At 32.4% G+C, this 22,565-nt stretch overlaps 1 protein-coding gene and 1 long non-coding RNA gene across 3 annotated transcripts; one reads left to right on the top strand and one right to left on the bottom strand.

The window, feature by feature from the left end:
• Positions 1 to 343: 343 nt before the first annotated feature.
• LOC143080232 (interferon-related developmental regulator 1-like) lies at positions 344 to 16,510 on the bottom strand. 2 transcript variants are annotated; one of them, XM_076255963.1, is made up of 12 exons: positions 16,308 to 16,510; positions 14,949 to 15,062; positions 14,347 to 14,431; positions 10,851 to 10,931; positions 9,282 to 9,477; positions 8,567 to 8,617; positions 7,893 to 8,071; positions 6,913 to 7,021; positions 5,691 to 5,825; positions 4,455 to 4,583; positions 1,019 to 1,108; positions 344 to 479 (listed from the first exon to the last, which is right to left on the bottom strand). In XM_076255963.1, exons 1-12 carry the CDS (start codon positions 16,330 to 16,332, stop codon positions 387 to 389), a joined length of 1,287 nt encoding a protein of 428 aa, XP_076112078.1. In that variant the 5' UTR covers positions 16,333 to 16,510; the 3' UTR covers positions 344 to 386. The 2 variants fall into 2 exon arrangements, with proteins under 2 accessions (XP_076112078.1, XP_076112087.1); XM_076255972.1 differs by lacking the exon at positions 16,308 to 16,510 and having other exon boundaries at positions 10,851 to 10,933; positions 14,348 to 14,431; positions 14,949 to 14,982.
• Positions 16,511 to 17,610: 1,100 nt separating this feature from the next.
• LOC143080244 (uncharacterized) lies at positions 17,611 to 18,492 on the top strand. Its single transcript, XR_012979667.1, has 2 exons — positions 17,611 to 17,927; positions 18,356 to 18,492. It is a non-coding gene; the product is annotated as an uncharacterized LOC143080244 (long non-coding RNA).
• Positions 18,493 to 22,565: the final 4,073 nt, after the last annotated feature.

The following is a 22,565-nucleotide window of genomic DNA, read 5'->3' as shown; positions in this document are numbered from 1 at the left end:
GAATTAATAGAAAAAAACATTTGTTCTTCACTAGAAAAAAAATATTTAAATCAGAGTTTACAACAAAACAATTATTTAATAATACACTAACTAAAATTAAAAATATTGTTCAGCACTTTAACAGTTTAAAATTTGACCTTTCTCTTAGATAGAAAAATAACAGAACTATACACGTATACAAGTACACTGCATACAAAATAAATTGTACAACAAATGCCTTTATAAATATGGATGATGAAATCAGTCACACAATGAATAGGCATCACACGTCTTTGTCATGAAGCACGCCATTATATTATGGCCTATAAATTAACAATGAAACTATTCACACATATGAAGCAGCATCACAATTCCCAGTCATTAAGAGTACTAGCGTTCTGCATTCGTCAATCACCACCGTTCATCACAACAGATCTTTTATCTCTGTGTTTTGATCGTGCTTTTGTCCTTGCCTTAAACAATGCAGCATTATAATGTGTCTGTAATTAAAATTAAAAATATTATTTTACCATATAAATATTTCCAAGGGGCAACTTTGTTTAAATGTAGTTGATTTTCACTGATTTTTGAACTCATCCAAGATTTGGCTTCTGTAAAGTCTTCACGCTTAACCACAAGTCCTACAGCATTGGCTTGTAAAATTCTTCTCTACAAGCCAACGGATTCCAACTAAAATTTTCAAACAGTTGAGCTTCTGGCTTGTGATCTCAAAAGTTAAGTGTAAAGGCTGTATAAACCTATGGTATAAGTTTTATAATGATTTGACAAGAATTATGCCAGAATGCTAACAATGCAAGTTTCCAAGGGGCATATATATCTTTTAAAATAGTTGCTTGGTACAGACATTCAGAACTTGTCAGAGACATTGCTTTTATAAATCTATGATACAAGTTTAATAAAAATCTGGCAAGAAATGCACATGTGAATTCGAAAGACCTGATAGACAGCGACAGGGACACCCTGTATTTATATGCCCAAACAAGGTGTTTTACAGAGAAAAATTTAACAATATACCTACCCTTTCCCATTTTGATACTTTCTGAGGAGGTACATTTCCAACAGGAATGGGAGGTCCAAGGCCAAATATCTCTCGTATCGCAGGGTTCTCCTGTAAAAGAACAATAGTGTTAAAATTTGAATTTTTAACAACCAACTTAATTTTTTAAGAGAATCCAAATCTGGCTATGTTGCTTGCTTGCTTAATGTACATCTGAATCCTCTGTTATTTAGTCCAAGCATTTAAGACAAAATCATGCAGCATTTAAAATAAGGGAATAGTTTGTTTCTTTGAAACAGAAAGAAGTGTGGTACAATGCATATAAAATACATCATCTAACAAGAATGTGTCCATAGTACACGGATGCCCCACTCGCACTATCATTTTCTATGTTCAGTGGACCGTGAAACTGGGGTCAAAATTATAATTTGGAATTATAATTAGAAAGATCATATCATAGGGAACATGTGTACTAAGTTTCAAGTTGATGTAACTTTAACTTCATCAAAAACTACCTTGACCAAAAACTTTAACCTGAACTTCGCACTATCATTTTCTATGTTCAGTGGACCATGAAATTGGGGTCAAAACTATAATTTGGCATTAAAATTAGAAAGATCATATCATGAGGAACATGTGTACTAAGTTTCAAGTTGATTGGACTTCAACTTCTTCAAAAACTACCTTGACCAAAAACTTTAACCTGAAGCGAACGGACGGACGAACGGAGGCGCAGACCAGAAAACATAATGCCCCTCTACTAATGTAGGTGGGGCATAAAAAGAACATATTTTTATTGATTTCTGCACATGGGAGGACAGTTTAAATTTCAATTTTGTTATTTTTCTTACAATTTCAAGAGGTGCAATAGCTGTCAGAGAAAACTTGTCCATTTTTAACCAGGTGCTCCGCAGGGCGCAGCTTTATACGACCGCAGAGGTCGAACCCTGAACAGTTGGGGCAAGTATGGACAAAACATTCAAGCGTGATACAGCTCTGAATTTGGATTGTGATCAAATTTTTGACATTACATGTTTTTTTTTTACACAAAACAAATGTCAAGATTTTACAAATCAATTAAAGATTTCTTCTTCAAACTTTTTAAATCTAAAATTAAATAGTTGATCATGACACAGCATAGGTTTCTGACACAGAACGAATGTGGTCTAATGAACTTAAAAGTTTTTTTTTGCCTTTGAGCAATTCACTATGCTGTTGAATATTAATCCTCTCAAAAAAATGTTTGAAGAAATTTTCTTTTTATTTATGAAATCTGAAATGAGAAAAATTTAAACCCCCCCTTTTTTTTCACATCCCCGTTTCCCTTTTTCCAAAACTGATATCAATTCAAATTTCTAATGGAGTTTGCAACAATAACTACTCTTTTAAATACATCATAAAATATTAAAATGTAAAATAAAGTGCTTGTTATCACTGAATGGTAAAGATTGGTTGGTAGTAAAAGTGAATATAAATTGTTTATTGTATAAAACAATAAAAAAAACCTTCATCAGCAACATTTTATATTGGCAAATTTCCAATGAAGTTATTTACATAAAGTTATTGGCAAATAAAAATAGAAAATGACATCATAGTCATGTCTGGCAAATGTCCAACATACATTATCTAAAAACATTTTAGATAAGATAGATCAAGATAAGGTAAAAAAGCTTCATCAGCAACATTTTATATTGGCAAATTTCCAATGAAGTCATTTACATAAAGTTATTGGCAAATAAAAATAGAAAATGACATCATAGTCATGTCTGGCAAATTTCCAACATATATTATCAACTACTATTCTATACAAAGAAAGATAACTCCAATTGAAAATTAATTGCTATTGCACAATATTGTGCAATTAGATATTTCTTGCTATTGTGCAATACTGTGCAATTGAAAATTTCTTGCTATTGCACAATACTTGATATGAAATCCTGATTTGGACCAACTTGAAAACTGGGCCCATAATCAAAAATCAAAGTACATATTTAGATAAAGCATATCAAACAAGCCAAAGAATTTAATTTTTGTTGAAATCAAACTTAGTTTAATTTTGGACCCTTTGGACCTTAATGTAGACCAATTTGAAAACTGGACCAAAAATTAAGAATCTATATACACAGTTAGATTTGGCATATCAAAGAACCCATTTATTCAATTTTTGATGAAATCAAACAAAGTTTAATTTTGGACCCCCATTTGGACCAACTTGAAAACTAGGCCAATAATTAAAAATCTAAGTACATTTTTAAATTCAGCATATCAAAGAACCCCAAGGATTCAATTTTTGTTAAAATCAAACTAAGTTAAATTTTGGACCCTTTGGACCTTAATGTAGACCAATTTGAAAACGGGACCAAAAATTAAGAATCTACATATATAGTTAGATTCGGCATATCAAAGAACCCCAATTATTCAATTTTTGATGAAATCACACAAAGTTCAATTTTGGACCCTTTGGGCCCCTTATTCCTAAACTGTTAGGACCAAAACTCCCAAAATCAAACCCAACCTTCCTTTTATGGTCATAAACCTTGTGTTTAAATTTCATAGATTTCTATTTACTTATACTAAAGTCATTGTGCGAAAACCGAGAATAATGCTTATTTGGGCCCCTTTTTGGCCCCTAATTCATAAACTGTTGTGACCTTAACTCCCAAAATCAATCCCAACCTTCCTTTTGTGGTCATAAACCTTGTGTTAAAATTTCATTGATTTCTATTTACTTATACTAAAGTTATTGTGCGAAAACCAAGAATAATGCTTATTTGGGCCCTTTTTTGGCCCTTAATTCCTAAACTGTTGGAACTAAAACTCCCAAAATCAATCCCAACCTTCCTTTTGTGGTCATAAACCTTGTGTCAAAATTTCATAGATTTCTATTCGCTTAAACTAAAGTTATAGTGCGAAAACCAAGAAAATGCTTATTTGGGCCCTTTTTGGCCCCTAATTCCTAAAATGTTGGGACCAAAACTCCCAAAATCAATCCCAACCTTCCTTTTGTGGTCATAAACCTTGTGTTAAAATTTCATTGATTTCTATTCACTTTTACTAAAGTTAGAGTGCGAAAACTAAAAGTATTCGGACGACGATGACGACGCCAACGTGATAGCAATATACGACCAAAAAATTAAAATTTTTGCGGTCGTATAAAAATGTTTTTTCAACCTCTTGATTTTCTATGGTTTTTATTGGTACCTGTTTAGCTTATATTTCACCAGAATGTGCAGTTATAAAAAAATACCTTCAGGCATATGGTCTTGATAGGTAAAGGTGGTGGTTTATGCACAAGTTCAATTGATTTATCCCCACACATACATTTTGAATCTATATATAGTTTAGCCATATTTTTTTGGGGGGGGGGAGGAGTATGGTTTGTTGTCTTGCCAAATATGTTTTGTAATTCCCGCTATCCTTTTGTGTGTAAACACATCCAGTTTCGATTACTATTTACCTGTAAATGATGATTTACACCTGAAGTTAGAGCCTGACATAAACTATCATATTGCTCCCTCTTTGACCATGAATCTATCATTACACATTCTTTACCAAATTTGACAGCTAGATCAGGTTCATCGCCTTCCTGCAAAACAAGTTTCAATAATAGTTGTGTGTTCTAATTCAAAATTACAGAAAGAAGGATTATCGTTTTACATTCTGAGTCTAAATTTAATTTTTAGCAAAACATTTAGATGTGAACTTCAAAAATTGATACAATATATGTTCCTTCCCTCTGAACCATGTATGTTTAATTGCATATCAGTAAGTACTAGCTATTATTGCTATTTTGTGCATTTTACCTTTGATCTTTTTTTGTGATAATTTTTCATATCATGCTACTCGCTTGAGATGGAAAATTGTCGCTAGAAACTAAGGAGCGATGTGGCATTGCTAAGCAAATTGAAAATGTCGTCATAAAATAGTGATAAACAGATTATCATTGGTCATCTCAACTCTATTGTTTTTCTTGCTTTCGTCGTGACAGGCTCAAGCGAGAAAATCAATCTTGTTAAGATAACCAATAATAATCTATAACAAATATGTCAGGCCCGTAGCCAGAAATTTCCAAAGGGGGGTTCGTTGGACTAACAAACTCGACTTTAACAGTCACAATTCGAACAGAACATCGACTTTAACAGTGCTTATTTGTTTTCAAGGGGGGGTTCGTCCGAACCCCCCGAACCCCCCCTGGCTACGGGTATGTATGTGTTGAGTTTTTTCATATTTTTTTTGTTTTTATGTGATTAATCAAATTTCTGTAAGTTCACTTTTATTTAACAACAAAAAAAAACCAACATTTTTAGTATTAACCATGTTAACAGGCATATATTTCAAGCCCAGGACTCTATATCTTTTGTTAGCTTTTAGTTCTCAATCTATGACAATGTATGTATGTGTGTGCCTGTCCCAAGTCAGGAGCCTATAAACTTTGTTAATGTGTTATATATTTGTTTTTTCGTTCATTTATTGTACATAAATAAGGCTGTTAGTTTTCTTGTTTGATTTGTTTTACATTGTCATTTCGGGGCCTTTTATAGCCGACTATGCTGTATTGGCTTTGCTCATTGTTGAAGGCCATACAATGACCTATAGTTGTTAATTTCTGTGTCATTTTGGTCTCTTGTGGAGAGTTTTCTCATTGGCAATAATACCACATCTTCTTCTTTTTATATTATAAACAACTGCATACCTCAACAGCTCGTAACACATCTCTAAAGCTTGAACGCTGCATTTTTCTGTCTTTCTTTGCTCTGTATTTGTGTGAATCTGTAGCTAAATTCTTCAGAGTTGCACAGAGAGTACAAATATCCTCCCCTTCATATTCCTGAAATAAAATATCAATGCTGAATTCTTTCTTTGTATATTTATAAATATTAAAGTATAATTTGGATGAAAAAAACCTCCATGTATGTCCAAATTTCATTAAAAAAATTGATTTTCAAGTCTTTTTACTGAATCTGTCCTAAATATTAATTCTGAGCATGTTGATATTTTAAAATATCTGAATAAATACAACAATGAACAGTCATGACTTTAACAACAGTCAAATATCTATATTAAAAAGAGACAATAACTTTTGACTGTAGAAAAGTAGATTTTTACTAAAAGCATGAAAAACATCTATAGTACTATCATGACTATAAAAGGAATAGACCTATTTCATTGAGCCACATCCCCTCTGAAACCATAAAAAGTCAGAAATATTTGTGATAAGACGCATTAAAGTAGAATTTTGTACTTCCTACATGGCCCAAGACCACAATTAATTATCCCGCTTTTCGTTGTCCACGAATATAGTTCCCTTTAATCATAGTGTATTTTTTCTTTATTTTTTTTCTTTCCCTTTCTCATACATTTCTTAACTTTTCTGGGGTGGAAATGAAAGAAGAGAGCTTAAATAAGCTTTAGGATGTTTTATTCTAACTGATTTTGATATGGAAAGAGTGATTAGGCCAGGTGCAAAAAGGTGATATTTACAGTTTTTGGAACATCTTTTGACTTGTCCATAGGGGTATTGATTTGATGTGTATTGGCTTAATTTGTAAAATACAGAAGAGCAATCTTTCTGAATGTTGGATATATTTTTGGACTAGAACTGTACTTTACACACACACACACAAAAATTTGACAAAAAGGCAATTTTTTCTAATGAAACGAAATGTTATAAAGAACTAATAGAAAATTTAATTGTGGTCTGTGGCCCATTTGTCTTTGAATACAATCTCCCTGTTTTATTATCAAGAAGAGTGGATATTAAAATTCTGCATCAAACAGAAATAATATTGACTCAAGGTTCTCATTGCTGAATTAAACTTGCATGACAATACTGTGAATTGATTTTTTTGGTGAAACAGACTGAAGTTATATTTTTAAGAATTTTTTTTTAAAATCAAAAAGAAATCAGTAAGTACCTCATCTTCTTCTCTAGCAAGCTCATACAACAAGGCAATAGTCTCTCCAGCTACAATCCTCAACTCCACATCAGCACTTTCTAATAAATCAGACAACCGACTTAAATGCCTGAAATAATAAAATATTCATCATTTCATCATTAATATATTCAATGCTCTGGCACAACAATATATAATAAACATCAAACAGAGTAATGTGTTCTTACAAGCATATTTTCGTTATGAAGAGGTGTCTTAAAATTTAAATCGGACTCTCTAATAGACCAAAAGATCGTTTCTATTGTAGTTGTAAATGATCAAAGGGTCATTCATTTCCATTTACACAGCTTTTAGTATTAATTTTAATTCTGTTCTTCAATATATGGATTTTGCAGTTCATATAAAATATTACTGTGAATACGTCTCTAAATAAAATTAACAAAAAAAAGTTTCCAGAATTCCCAATTTAGTTTCCAGAATTCCCAATTTATAATGTATTTTCTACACTTTTCACGTACTGTGTAAAATGTATGTAAAGGTGCAAACAAAAAATCCAATCTGCTTTTTTGTAAATAATATTATCAGTTACAGTGAATTTATCCAGTCAATAAAATTATATTGGGTGATGAGGCAAAGCCAAACTTGTTATGAAATTTATTAAAGAAATTCTGTATCAGGACAATTGCACACTGTGTAACAAATTTATCCTGATTTTGTTATCACACCACTTATTTATTGTTTTGTTTTTTCATGATAAATTCTGTATTGGGCAATGTCAAAACTTATTTCCAAAAATATATCAAACATGTCTCACTTTTGTTTTGTTTCATATTGAGAGTGTTTTTTTTCATTAAGTCAATAGTATAAGGGAGATAATTCGAATTGCCTATATAAAAATAGAAAATGAAAAAATTGCACTGAAATTTATAAGGACAATATCAGCCAATAAAATTGAATTGTGAGAAATTACTCTGAATCAGGATAACAATAATGACACTTACATTTCAATTTTCTTCTGGACAGAAAACGTAGGCGCTATAGAGATCAACAAACTCCAGGCTGACAAGGCATCGGCATGTAGTCTACTAATTTGTTGTGGGTGACTGGGTACTGATTTGTCACCCTTTCTGTAAGATCCTTTAAATATGTTCTCCAATGCCAACATCGTATTATCAACAACCTAGAAGAAAATATGTAGTTATAAGAGAAACAAATAGTAAAGAAAAGAACCCTAATCATCATAATCTCAAACACCTCACCTTGAAAAAAAAGGGAAATGGAAATAAAACAGCCATTCGAAAATTAAGTATAACAAATACAGGACAATGTTCACAATGTGCAAGTTTTAAACAGTAATATGCCTGTCTGTCTGTTTGTTTGTTTTGTATTGGTTTGTTTATTTAGTAACAATCCTATTGTTTGGATTTTAAACTAATAAAATTCATATTATCCTTGAAATATTATGAATAATTACAGAGATTTTAGATGAAAGATAGCAAAATTTTATTTTTTCTATGCAAGCACCACAATTTCATATATGTAAATGAAGTGTTGTTCATCATAAACTCTGATCTATGGTTGAGTTGTTATCGCTTCGACACATTCTCTGTTTCCATTGTCTATTCTATCATAGGTTGGTGATTAAAGAAAATCGGTCAACATCAGATATACTTACAGATATATCTGTACAGGCAAGAAAATTACTCATAGCCAAGGTTGCAGCACACTGAAAATAAATAATAATAATAATTAAAATTAAATTTATAACTGTCACTTTGGTGTCCAAGCTTTACTTACACATATTACATACAAGGATCTGAAAACTCTATTTCACTATTTGTTTTACAGTCATTTGGGGATCCTCTGGTTTTGTTGGATTAATAAACACCTTCATAATTTTGAAAGCTGAAATTTCATTGAACAGAAAGTGATAAGTGTGTGTCAGATCCAAGAGAGCTAAGCTTGGACACAGGATCTGTATTTGAATCCTATTGCAATCAGTAAAATGTCCCAAACTCTCTAAATGTGTACACTAAGTGAACAACACATATTCATTGTATTCAAATATATTCTTGATTGTAATTTCAATTACTTTGGGATGAAAGCAGGAGCTTACAATACTACAGAAACTAAGTAAAAAGATACCCTTTCTTCCCTCCCATTGCACAAACTCTTTATAAGTCCCACTACATGCAAACCTGCATAAAGTATTTTTTTCCAAATCAAGTCAACACAATTATTTTTTAATGTATTTTTTTCTAAATGGTATGGATATACTACAAAGACAAGGTTGCTGCCACTAGAAATGAAAAATGTAATAATACTATTGGTTGCTGTACAGTAAAATTTCCATTTTTTTTGGTTAAACTTGTAAAAGTTTATTTACTTACTTCGGACCTGGCTTTAACAGGAGCAGTATTATCTGCCAGAATTGTCAAAAGCAAACTATGTACTTCTTTAAAGTCATCTTCTATTTCATTTCCTAACTGAACACATAGTAGACTTAAACATTTAGCTGAGGCTGCTTGCTCATCGCCGTTTCCTTTCTTTAAACATCTCAGCAGACCGTCAGAAACAGTCACTTTCCTGCAATATAATTTCATCATTTGATATCAACTGGACCAATCAAAAACTTTATTTTTTTTTAAAAATTTGTCACACAACTACTTTATATTCTGTGAATAATAGTTATGTGTTAATATTATAACTGTCCCATTTAAAATGGTGGTGGATGTATGGGTAGATGCTTACTGTCCAGTGGCAAATTGAATGCATATTTAGGATATAAAGAACATGTTAATATGATGAACCTTGTTTTGTACTAGACCAACAAGCATAGCTGGATTTTAAACTTGCTAGTTTACGAAGCTGAAAGCTGACAAGTCTTTACTCTTTCTCCAAACTGCCACTTGCTTAGCAAATAAGCTGCAAAAACAAATTTCAAGACAATTGGACACAGCCAAGGATCGTACCCATAACACTAATTTGACACAGCACAAGATTGAAATCCATGATCTCCAACACTTGAGGTAGACCACACCACCAAAAGACCACAAAATCTGAGAGGGTAGGAAGGTCATTTTAATTTTGTACATGGGTGGAGGATCATTCACGCTTTATACTTCTTATCTAAATATTCTTAATATCCATTTGTTATGTCTGATGTATGCAAATTACTCCGGAAAGATTGTTGGTGTGTGGTGAATTAATTATGGAAATTTCTTTCTACCCTCCAACATAGTCTTCATAAAGTTGTACTATAATTTGATACTGCTGTTTGGAATTCATCATGATTATTTTGTTCATATCATACTTATTATCTACCAATTTTGAAGTTAAAAAAGAATTCAAATATGACGTTCTTCTTAAGCTTTGGGAACAAAGCCATGTTCTAATTCAAATAGAACATGGGCTGCACGTGATTGACGTCACAAATGAAATTGCAACGTCAGATGAATTTTGAACAACGACAGAAATAAAAATGGACATTTTTGTTGGTGTTGCTCGCTAGGAAATTAAATAAAAACATTCTAAAAGTAAGTTTAAATATTTCTGTTCTTTTTTTATTGATAAACTGCTGATTTTCTATAATGTTTTTGGTTCATGAAATGAATATGGCGACATTTCGAGCGTCTACTATAGGTCCGTTTCGAAGTGAAAAAGTTCAAATATTCCTATTAGAATCGAAATAATTCTATCCTGCCATGCTCTATGCTCATTTTGAAATAATTCTATCCTGCCATGCTCTATGCTCATTTTAACATGGGTAGGCATTATATTTGTTAATATCTTAATACCGAGCGTGGCAGAATAGAATTATTTCTTAATCAATATTCACTTTCAGTGTACATGTAGATATAAAGGAAAACACATCTAGAACATGCATAATTCACTAAAACTTTAAGACATTTTCTTCTCATTCATAAATTCTGCTTTAACTTTTATTTCAATGAACCTACCTGTCACTTAGAAAATCATAAACATATTTCTTTGAGAGCAATTTTGCCATGGTTTCAATGCATGATATTCTGCCTTTACCACTGAAAATAGAAAACATATATATAAGAATTTGTGAAATTATAGATAAAGCAGATAATTCCCAAATTGTCAAATTGGTGTTCTTGCATTGTCACTTTGTGGGTTTTGTTCGATGTTGAACATGAAGCCGAAGATAATGTATTGACAAAAAAGTTGTAAACTTGAATTAGTGTGAAAATAGTTTACAAATGTTAAAAAGAGTATTTGCCATAGGCAGGTCCTTTCAGGGGTCGAAATTAGCGCTGGTCCGGTGGTCCGTAACCAGTAGAATTTGAGTCGGACCAGTATATTTTGTCACCTGGTGGTCTGACGGACCAGTAGAAATTTGTCGATAAAATCCATGATTGAATCACAATTTCGTTTTTTTTACTAAACAATTTACCTGCAAAATCAATTACACGGGACTGGAGGTACAAAGTATTACAATTGATGAAGTTTTTATTAATATTGAGGTTGAGCGTCCTTCACAACAACACAAAATGTGGAAATTTTGGGAATTATTCAAATCGACGGACAAAAAATAAAAAAAAATAAGTGACATTCAAATAAAAGATCTGAATAAACTTTATGTAATTGACAAAAAGAAAGTTCGTAAATATCAAAAATCAAAATCAAAAAGGTAAAAAAAACGTGAATGGTTTAATTATATAGTTGATTGCAATGTAATGGATTGTATAATGTATATCATGTGAACAATTTGCAGTGACAGACCTAGATAAGAAATGTATTTTTGTATCGAGATCTTTCAAATTTTAAGTTAGATTTCTGTACTTGCTAATGAACAGAACAGAACTAACCAGATGCTCCGCAGGGCGTAGCTTTATACGACCGCAGAGGTTGAACCCTGAAGGGTTGGGGCAAGTATGGACACAACATTCAAGCTGGATTCAGCTCTAAATTTGGATTGTGATTAAATAGTTGACACAGCATAGGTTTCTGACACAGAATGAATGTGTTCTAATGAACTTAAAATTTTTGTTTTCTCTTAGAGCAATTCACTATGCTGTTGAATATCAATCCTCTCAAAACAAGAATGTGTCCTCAGTACACGAATGCCCCACTCGCACTGTCATTTTCCATGTTCAGTGGACCGTGAAATTGGGGTAAAAACTCTAATTTGGCATTAAAATTAGAAAGATCATATCATAGGGGACATGTGTACTAAGTTTGAAGTCGATTGGACTTAAACTTCATCAAAAACTACCTTGACCAAAAACTTTAACCTGAAGCGGGACAGACAGACGGACGGACGGACGAACGAACAGACGGACGGACGGACGCACAGACCAGAAAACATAATGCCCCTCTACTATCGTAGGTGGGGCATAAAAATGTTTGAAGAAATTTTCTTTTTTATTTATGAAATTTCAAATGAGAAAAATTGAACCCAATTTTTTTAATCACATCCCCCTTTCCCTTATTCCAAAACTAATCTCAATTAAAATTTCTAATGGAGTTTGCAACAATAACTACTCATTTAAATACATCATAAAATATTAAGATGTAAAAAAAACTGCTTGTTATCACTGAATGTTATTTATTATAATTTATCAGTTGGTAGTAAAAAGTGAATATACATTGTATATTGTATATAACAAAGATTTAAGTTGATTCTGGACAAAGAAAGATAACTCCAATTAAAAAAAAATCTTGCTATTGCACAATATTTTGCAATTAAATATTTCTTGCTTACTATTCTGGACAAAGAAAGATAACTCTAATTAAAAAAAAATTGGCTATTTCACAATATTGTGCAATTAGATATTTCTTGCCATTGCGCAATACTGTGCAATTGAAAAGACTTGCTATTGCACAATACTTAATATAATAATTTTAGTTCTGATTTGGAACAACTTGAAAACTGGGCCCATAATAAAAAAAGTACATTTTTGGATTCAGCATATCAAAGAACCCCAAGATTTCAATTTTTGTTGAAATCAGACTAAGTTTAATTTTGGACCCTTTGGACTTTAGTGTAGACCAATTTGAAAACAGGACCAAAAATGAAGAATCTACATACACAGTTAGATTTGGTATATCAAAGAACCCCATTTATTCAATTTTTGATGAAATCAAACAAAGTTTAATTTTGGACCCCGATTTGGACCAACTTGAAAACTGGGCCAATAATCAAGAATCTAAGTACATTTTTAGATTCAGCATATCAAAGAACCTAACTGATTCATTTTTTGTCAAAATCAAACTAAGTTTAATTTTGGACCCTTTGGACCTTAATGTAGACCAATTTGAAAACAGGACCAAAAGTTAAGAATCTACATACACAGTCATGACAGTTAGATTCGGCATATCAAAGAACCCCAATTATTCAATTTTGATGAAATCAAACAAAGTTTAATTTTGGACCCTTTGGGCCCCTTATTCTGTTGGGACCAAAACTCCCAAAATCAATACCAACCTTCCTTTTATGGTCATAAACCTTGTGTTTAAATTTCATAGATTTCTATTTACTTATACTAACGTTATGGTGCGAAAACCAAGAAAAATGCTTATTTGGGTCCCTTTTTGGCCCCTAATTCCTAAACTGTTGGGACCTAAACTCCCAAAATCAATACCAACCTTCCTTTTGTAGTCATTAACATTGTGTTTAAATTTCATTGATTTCTATTTACTTAAACTAAAGTTATTGTGCGAAAACCAAGAATAATGCTTATTTGGGCCCTTTTTTGGCCCCTAATTCCTAAACTGTTGAAACCTAAACTCCCAAAATCAATCCCATCCGTTCTTTTGTAGTTATAAACCTTGTGTCAAAATTTCATAGATTTCTATTAACTTAAACTAAAGTTATAGTGCGAAAACCAAGAAAATGCTTATTTGGGCCCTTTTTGGCCCCTAATTCCTAAAATGTTGGGACCAAAACTCCCAAAATCAATACCAACCTTCCTTTTGTGGTCATAAACCTTGTGTTAAAATTTCATAGACTTCCATTCACTTTTACTAAAGTTAGAGTGCGAAAACTAAAAGTATTCGGACGCCGGACGACGACGACGCCGACGCCGACGCCAACGTGATAGCAATATACGACAAAAAATTTTTCAAATTTTGCGGTCGTATAAAAACCTACGAGTATAAAGGAGAGGAAACAAAAGAAGGGAAAATCATGAAAATAAACGTAAACATCTCTCCTTTATATTAGTGTTTGTCAAATGAATTTCATTTGTGGAGGACCAGTAGATTTGGAGCCGGACCAGTAGATTTTCAGTCCACTGGTCCGGCTGGCCAGTACACAAAAAAGCTTAAATTCGACCCCTGGGTCCTTTATACAATGTTATACCTTCATTTAGATTTGTTGGTATTACAGACATAAAACACACTGTTTAAATATATAGACTCCCATTTTATTTTGTGTGGAGTAAGTCACAAGTCAAGATGCTTATGTTACCAGGTTGCCATGGTTACCTTTTTTGTGATATTCCTTCAATGCAGTCTTTCAATTTATCTTCAAAATTTTCGACTACAGTAGTATCATCAGCTCCATTCTCTCCTATAATAAACAAAATACTTTACTTAAAAACTTGTACAAAAAAATCAACAAAACATTATAGTCAATTTTAACACATCCTTATTAATCGTGTATAAATAATAACTTTCATTTGTGTTCAACTTCAAGTAAAGGAAAATATGTATTTCTTGAATAAACTTTTATTCAAACCCAGATTTACTTTTTTTTTCTGTCTTTCTTTCCTTTCAAAAAATTGAACCTTTTGCTTCACCTATTTTAAAGTAAAATACATGGGGTACAAATGATCTCATTTTAATCAGTACTAGTAAGAACTTAAATCTACCAAAGATTGAAACAATACAATAAGGAAGACTAATTTTTCCCATTTCTAATCAATCTGACAATACAGAAGTTGTTGTTTCTAATCATTTACAATTTAATGAATGTCCGATAAAATTTTGTGACATTGGCAAAGTACTGCCCTATCCTAGCTGCATGAACCTCAAGAGATAATTAAACTCTGAACTGAAATCTTGTCTTTGACCCGTCTTATACATACCATCTTCAGATATACTGCTGATATCCTCCGACAGGACACTAGCAGTACTCCAGTTATCTCCTGTATCATACTCTTCATCACTGGGAGGTAGTGATGCCACAACCTTCTTCCCTCCTGCAAAATAATACAATAATATTCAAAATTCAGATTGATACACTGTTTAGATCATTTTCAATCAGCATCTTACATAAGCATGCTTACATTATGAAATAGCTGCAATTCATATCAATTTATACAATAGATTTCCAACATAAACTTTGCTAAAATTATCATTTATATTTTTATCCTTGTACATGTCTGTTTGACATTTAGCAGCTCAGTATTTCTTGTCTACACATACATCAATTTATTTAAGTTATACACAATCTCACATTACTTCAGTATTTTAAATTTTAAAACACAAGTTAAAAACACAAGTTAATTTGGCTTCAACCTCAAATCATGCAAATTGGTAGTTTATACTATATATTATATAGCCCTATTTTGAGTTTCCTTTTTTTGACAAAAAAGATTTACACCTGTTGATCATGTTGATTCAATAAATCAGAAGATTTCAGTGGCTAATCTAGAATTTTTTGAAAGGGGGCACACCGACTGCTATAGAGGTTCTAGATTGATTCCCTAAATAATAAAATTGCCCCACAAAAAAGCGGGGGCCGGACCACTACCTCTGTAATTGACTAGCGATTTATATTGGATAATCATTTTAAAATTGACATCAGAAATCTACATGTACAGAAAAATACATATTGTATGTGAAATTCAACTTTATATACATTTTGTAACTTACATAAGATAGATAGAAAGGGGCTGCAGTGGTGGATCCAGGGGGAGGGTTCCGGGGGGGGGGGGGGGGGGGGGTTGGAACCCCCTTTTTTTTTGACGATCAATCCATTTGAATGGGGACATATAGTTGGACCCCCCTTTTTTTGTCCTGGGTTGGGAACCCCCCTTTTTAAAAGGCATGCCTTTTTTAAAATGGCTTGATCCGCCCCTGGTCTGGGGCTATAAAATAAGAATATAATATACAACAGGGTAGGTGTCATTGAATAAGTTTACACTGTGTAAAATGTTATGAAACCCATATTAAGTGTCTATCAACTGTAGTTTTTGATACCATGTAAACATGGTCAAGGTTGTTTATTTGTCAGAACGCAAAACATATGGCGGTAAAACTTGCGCAATAGAATGAAATATTTTTCTTCCAATTTTGAATTTCTAGCTTCATTTAAGAGTATTTTCTAAGTATAATTCCATCTGTTCATTACACATAGAACGTTTCACTGTATTTGGTAAAATATATATCCACATTCTTCACCGTAAATTATAGACAACAGAAATGTCCACCGGTGAATTTACCTTTTTTCTTTCCTCCTTTAGGCATTATTATTTTAAGTCTCTTATAAAATTAAAATGTTTTCTAGTCCCTAAAACTGTTCTCTTTCGTATACTAAGATCTTGAAGATAAATTCCTTGATAAAACAGAGTAATTCGAAGAGATAAGACGTTATCCTCAGACAGCATGGTCAACGTAATCACGAAGTTTCAGACTGTCACATTCTAAAAATAGATTAAAAATTTCGTTTTTTCTGGATTATTCGATGGAAAAAAAATAATGTCTAAAATTTTATTACTTAAAATGATTCAGTAAGAAATTATTTTTGGTTCTTAAAGCAAATAAAATGTTTTCAAAAATATTATTATATATTTGTCATATTAATGCTTGAAAAACCTTCTTTAGTTGTTCATTATTTAAAACGTTATTCCGACTCAAATTGTTCATGACGTTTTTTTCGTTTCCGAAACGATTGTTCACGTGACACCTTTCCTTAAATAGTCGTCTTCGCAACGTTGGTGTCATAAATATTTTGATTGCCAGTACTCCTGCAGTGTGTAGAGATTTGTTAATGAAAAATATGCATCCGTGTTTATCATATGATAATATTGAAAAAACTAAAATGGATATATCTAATATTTCACAACAGGAATTTTCAGAAACACAAGTTTGTGAGACCATCTGTCGTCGGAAAACCAGGCGCGGTAAAAAGAAAAACAGAAACGTGTCGAGACTAGAAAATGGTGGGTGTTGTCAGGAAAATGAGATAGACTCGTGTAATCAGTGCTCAACTTTGATGGAAGAATGTGATTATATTCATGAAAAAATGACAAGAAAGTCTGGAAGAAGAAGAACCGGAAGACTTCTGAGGCCAAGATACAGTCCCAAAGCTCCACGCAATTACACATCCTTTATTATGGACGATCATTTAGAAAACGCATACGGTTATCTTGATTATAAATCCCCAGAGTCAAATTTCGATCAGAGAGTCGATGAGGGTTGGTCAGTTTCTCCTGATTATTTTTCAAGACTTGGTAGTTCAGATAATGTAGAATTTTGTGATGAGGATATTGAAAATGAGAATTTAGATTGTGCAAAAACATTAGATTTCATAAAAAATGATTTTGAATTCACATACAATTTATCACGAACTGAAGAACTTTCAAAATTAACCAAAGATGACCTTATCATAGCAATTTGTAAAATGGAAGATCGAGCAGAACAATTATCAAAGAATTTAGATAATGTTGAATTACAAGATAAAAGTCCAAGTTTGAAGATCCGAAACCTCCAAAATGAAAACAAAAAGTTACAGATCGAAAATGAAACATTGAAAGCTGTGTTATGTCCGCAACAAAGTGACTTGTAAATACGAATGGATTGTGTTCAACTTCATCATGTTCATCATTTTCATGTACAGTAATTTATTCTTTTAACTATAGAAACTTTTTAAAGACATTTTAATTGTAAAAATGTTTGTCTACAAGTAAAGTTAAATATTAAAATGTGCTATTTTAAGAATTTTTTGTTGTTTTTATCTAATTGAGTTTAGTTTTATTTTTCAGATGAAGGAAACAAGTGTTGATGCCAGGACCTTAGGCCATCGGCCAACAGTAGGTTCCAGTGCATCAGTTAAGTGTAAGGTAATGAATGCAGATATTGTATGATGTTACAGTGTACATATACATTCTCATTTTCATAGCTGTTTAAATACATAAGAAGTAAAAATGTCGCAATATGGCCAGTTTTACATGGGAGACTTAAAATGTACAATACCATGAATACACAAGTTAAAAAAACATTTGATAATTACATGTATCATCACAGGTCAAAATTTAAATTTATACAATTGTTTCCAGCATCGACCAGACGGAATTAGTTTTGTTGTCATTCATGACGCTTAAAGTTTAAGATGTATGTTTTATAGAGCCACGGATATGTTTCATGTCACATGTGCTTACACCTGTACATGTACATGCATACAAGTTAGGTTTCAAAATTTGGATTTGTCAAACTTTTAATTTGTTATTCCTACCTACATTATACTCATGATGTTTACACAATATTTCAGATCTTTCAGTCCAGATGAAAACATGTTATGGATTGGATACATTTTGTACCTGTGAGGTAAAGTGGCTTCTAAATTCTCATGTACATGTTGTAGTCAAAAGAGATACATGTTTGAAAATAAGAACTTGTTTAATATTATTACATACTTGTTGTAAAATATTCAGTTTAATGTTTTGTACAATCTAACATTGTACATGCCATGTACAATGTACGTACTTGGTGCAAACCACACAATAGATTAGAGCTCCCACTCAGAAAAGTTACAATAATCGCGAAAACTAGAATTGGGGTTATATAGTTAACTGTTGTTTTTGGTAACTGCGTTCAGAAATTATTGGGTTCATTTATTATTGAGATATTTCAAAAATGGACAAAAATGCGAAATTAATTATTGCAATTTCAGAAGAATCTGCATTCAGATGCACAATCAGATAATTTGCATTAATAAAAGCCTTGCTGTAATTTCTAAATATACAGTATTTTATTTTCAGGGTATTCTTGTTTTAAAAAACATCTCTAATCTAATATCTTTTAGTTTCAAGCCTACGAAAACTCTTCAAAATTTACAGGCAACAAATTTATAAGAACCAATAGTAATAATTATGCTTAATTGTTCTTCAGGAATAGTTGTTTCATATTAGTTTCACTTGCGAGGATGAGTAATACATGTACATGTATGAAAACTATATTTGGTAAATAGGATCCTTTCAAGTTAAGTGTTTTACGTGTACATTGTACAAATAAGAAGATGTAGTATGATTGCCAATGAGACAACTACTCCAGAGACCAAATGACACAGGCATTAGTTACTTTAGGTCACTATACAGGCCTCTACCTTATTTCATCAGTGATCAAGGATAAGTTTGCATATATATAGTAGAGTCTAAATTACAAATACTGAAAAAGCAGTAGTTCACCTATATTTGGTGTATGATATGTTTGTACTTTGGTGTCTGTCTGGCAGGTTCTACTGACAACTCATTTTCATGGTTGAATGGTCAAATTTTATTTTTATGTAGTTTTTATACATGTTATACGACCGCAAAAAAAATTTGGGGATCGTATAATGGTATGATGTCGCCGTCTGTGTCATCCGAAGACACATTTGGTTTCCGGACAATAACTTTAGTTTAAGTCAATTTGATCTCTATGAAATTTAAGAAGGTTAAATACCACAAAAGGAAGGTTGGGGATGAAGGTCCCAACTGTTTAGGAATTAAGGGGCCAAAACAAGCATTTTTCTACTCGCAGGTTAATAACTTGTGTACAAGTATTTCAATTGCTCTGAAATTGTACCACAGTGTTTAATACCAAAAGTAGAAGGTTTGCATTCAACTTTTGTTGCAGAAAGCTCGACAGGGATAGTGATCCGGCGGCATTAGCTCACTTCTTAAAAGCTTTATATTTTAGAAGGTGGAAGACCTGGATGCTTTATACTTTGTATATATATAGATGCCTCATGTTACTAACTTTCCTTCAGTCACATGTCCAATGTTCTTGACCTCATTTTCATGGTTCAGTGACTACTTGAAAAAAAAGTTAAGATTTTTTGTAATGTTGAATTCTCTCTTATTATAAGTAATAGGATAACTACATTTGATATGTGCGTACCTTGCAAGGTCCTCATGTCTGTCAGACAGTTTTCACTTGACCTCGACCTCATTTCATGGATCAGTGAACAAGGTTAAGTTTTGGTGGTTAAGTCCATATCTCCGATACTATAAGCAATAGGGCTAGTATATTCGGTGTATGGAAGGACTAAGGTGTACATGTCCAACTGGTAGGTGTCGTCTGACCTTGACCTCATTTTCATGGTTCAGTGGTTATAGTTAAGTTTTTGTGTTTTGGTCTGTTTTTCTCATTCTCTATGCAATAGGTCGACTATATTTGGTGTATGGAAATATTTTATAATCTATATGTCAGTCGCGCATGATTTATTTGACCGGTTCATTGCTAAGTGTTAAGTTTTTGTGTTTTGGTCTGTTTTTCTTAATTTATAAGCATAAGGTCAACTATATTTGTTGTATGAAAGAATTGTTAGCTGTACATGTCTGCCTGGCATGGGTCATCTGACCTTGACCTCGTTTTTTTGGTTCATTGATCAATGTTTAGTTTTCTTGGTTAATGTTGAGTTTATGTGACAGTTGTAATAAAGCTTTATATTTAGGACTATCAGCATAATATCAATGATTAGTAAAGAAAGCGAGACATTTCAGCGTGTGCACTCTTGTTTCAAGGGGTTCAAATTTTTTCAAATTTTCAAGAAGAATCTTTAATTGCAAAGTATTGAGCAATAGATTTGTAAGATTTTGACATTTATTTTGTATCAGAGAACTATACTATGTCAAAAATTTGATCACAATCCAAATTCAGACAGTAGCTTGAATATTGTGTCCAAAATTGCCCCAACTGTTCAGGGTTTAACATCTGTGGTCGTTTATTGCAAAAAGTAAAGCGTTAAGGCAATTTGAACTCCTAAAAAAACCTGTCAGTAGACAAATTTCTATCTGCAGATTTTGAAATAAAAAAAAAATGGAGTTGCTGCCCTTTTTATACGACCGCAAAAATTGAAAATTTTTTGGTCGTACACAATGTATATTGGTATCACGGTAGTGTCATCGTCCGAATACTTTTAGTTTTCGCACTCTAACTTTAGTAAAAGTGAATAGAAATCTATGAAATTTTAACACAAGGTTTATGACCACAAAAGGAAGGTTGGGATTGATTTTGGGAGTTTTGGTCCCAACATTTTAGGAATTAGGGGTCAAAAATGGCCCAAATAAGCATTTTCCTGGTTTTCGCACTATAACTTTAGTTTAAGTAAATAGAAATCTATGAAATTTTGACACTAGGTTAATGACAACAAAAGGAAGGTTGGAATTGATTTTGGGAGTTTTGGTTTCAACAGTTTAGGAATTGGGGGCCAAAAAAGGGCCCAAATAAGCATTATTCTTTGTTTTCGCACAATAACTTTAGTTTTAGTAAATAGCTAGTATAGAAATCAATGAAATTTAACACAAGGTTTATGACCCCAAAAGGAAGGTTGGTATTGATTTGGGGACTTGAGGTCCGAACAGTTTAGGAATTAGGGGCCTAAAAGGGGCCCAAATAAGCATTTTTCTTGGTTTTCGCACCATAACTTTGGTATAAGTATATAGAAATCTATGAAATTTAAACACAAGGTTTATAACCATAAAAGGAAGGTTGGGATTGATTTTGGGAGTTTTGGTCCCAACAGTTTAGGTATCAGGGTCCAAAATTGGTCTACATAAAGGTCCAAAGGGTCCAAAATTAAACTTAGTTTGATTTTAACAAAAATTGAATCCTTGGGGTTCTTTGATATGCTGAATCTAAAAATGTACTTACATTTTTATACGACCGCAAAATTTGAAAAATTTTTCGTCGTATATTGCTATCACGTTGGCGTCAGCGTCGTCGTCGTCCGGCGTCCGAATACTTTTAGTTTTCGCACTCTAACTTTAGTAAAAGTGAATGGAAATCTATGAAATTTTAACACAAGGTTTATGACCACAAAAGGAAGGTTGGTATTGATTTTGGGAGTTTTGGTCCCAACATTTTAGGAATTAGGGGCCAAAAAGGGCCCAAATAAGCATTTTCCTGGTTTTCGCACTATAACTTTAGTTTAAGTGAATAGAAATCTATGAAATTTTGACACAAGGTTTATGACCACAAAAGGAAGGTTGGGATTGATTTTGGGGGTTTTGGTTCCAACAGTTTAGGAATTAAGGGCCAAAAAAGGGCCCAAATAAGCATTATTCTTGGTTTTCGCACAATTACTTTAGTATAAGTAAATAGAAATCAATGAAATTTTAGCACAAGGTTTATGACCACAAAAGGAAGGTTGGGATTGATTTTTAGAGTTGAGGTCACAACAGTTTATGAATTAGGGGCCAAAAAGGGGCCCTATTAAGCATTATTTTTGGTTTTTGCACCATAACTTTAGTATAAGTAAATAGAAATCTATGAAATTTAAACACAAGGTTTATGACCATAAAAGGAAGGTTGGGTTTGATTTTGGGAGTTTTGGTCCTAACAGTTTAGGAATAAGGGGCCCAAAGGGTCCAAAATTGAACTTTGTGTGATTTCATCAAAAATTGAATAATTGGGGTTCTTTGATATGCCGAATCTAACTATGTATGTAGATTCTTAATTTTTGGTCCCGTTTTCAAATTGGTCTACATTAAGGTCCA

This window comes from Mytilus galloprovincialis, chromosome 1, assembly GCF_965363235.1.
Source record: "Mytilus galloprovincialis chromosome 1, xbMytGall1.hap1.1, whole genome shotgun sequence".
In the NCBI taxonomy this organism is placed as follows: Eukaryota; Metazoa; Mollusca; class Bivalvia; order Mytilida; family Mytilidae; genus Mytilus; species Mytilus galloprovincialis.
This window is presented reverse-complemented; position numbering and strand designations above follow the sequence as displayed.

Coding starts and splice junctions, on each gene's coding strand:
- LOC143080232 (XM_076255963.1), bottom strand. CDS start 16,332: ATGCCTAAAGGAGGAAAGAAAAAAG. Junction 9,478..10,850: donor TATGATTTTCTAAGTGACAG/GTAGGTTCATTG, acceptor ATTATATTGCAG/GAAAGTGACTGTTTCTGACG. Junction 480..1,018: donor AAGTATCAAAATGGGAAAGG/GTAGGTATATTG, acceptor TTTTAATTACAG/ACACATTATAATGCTGCATT.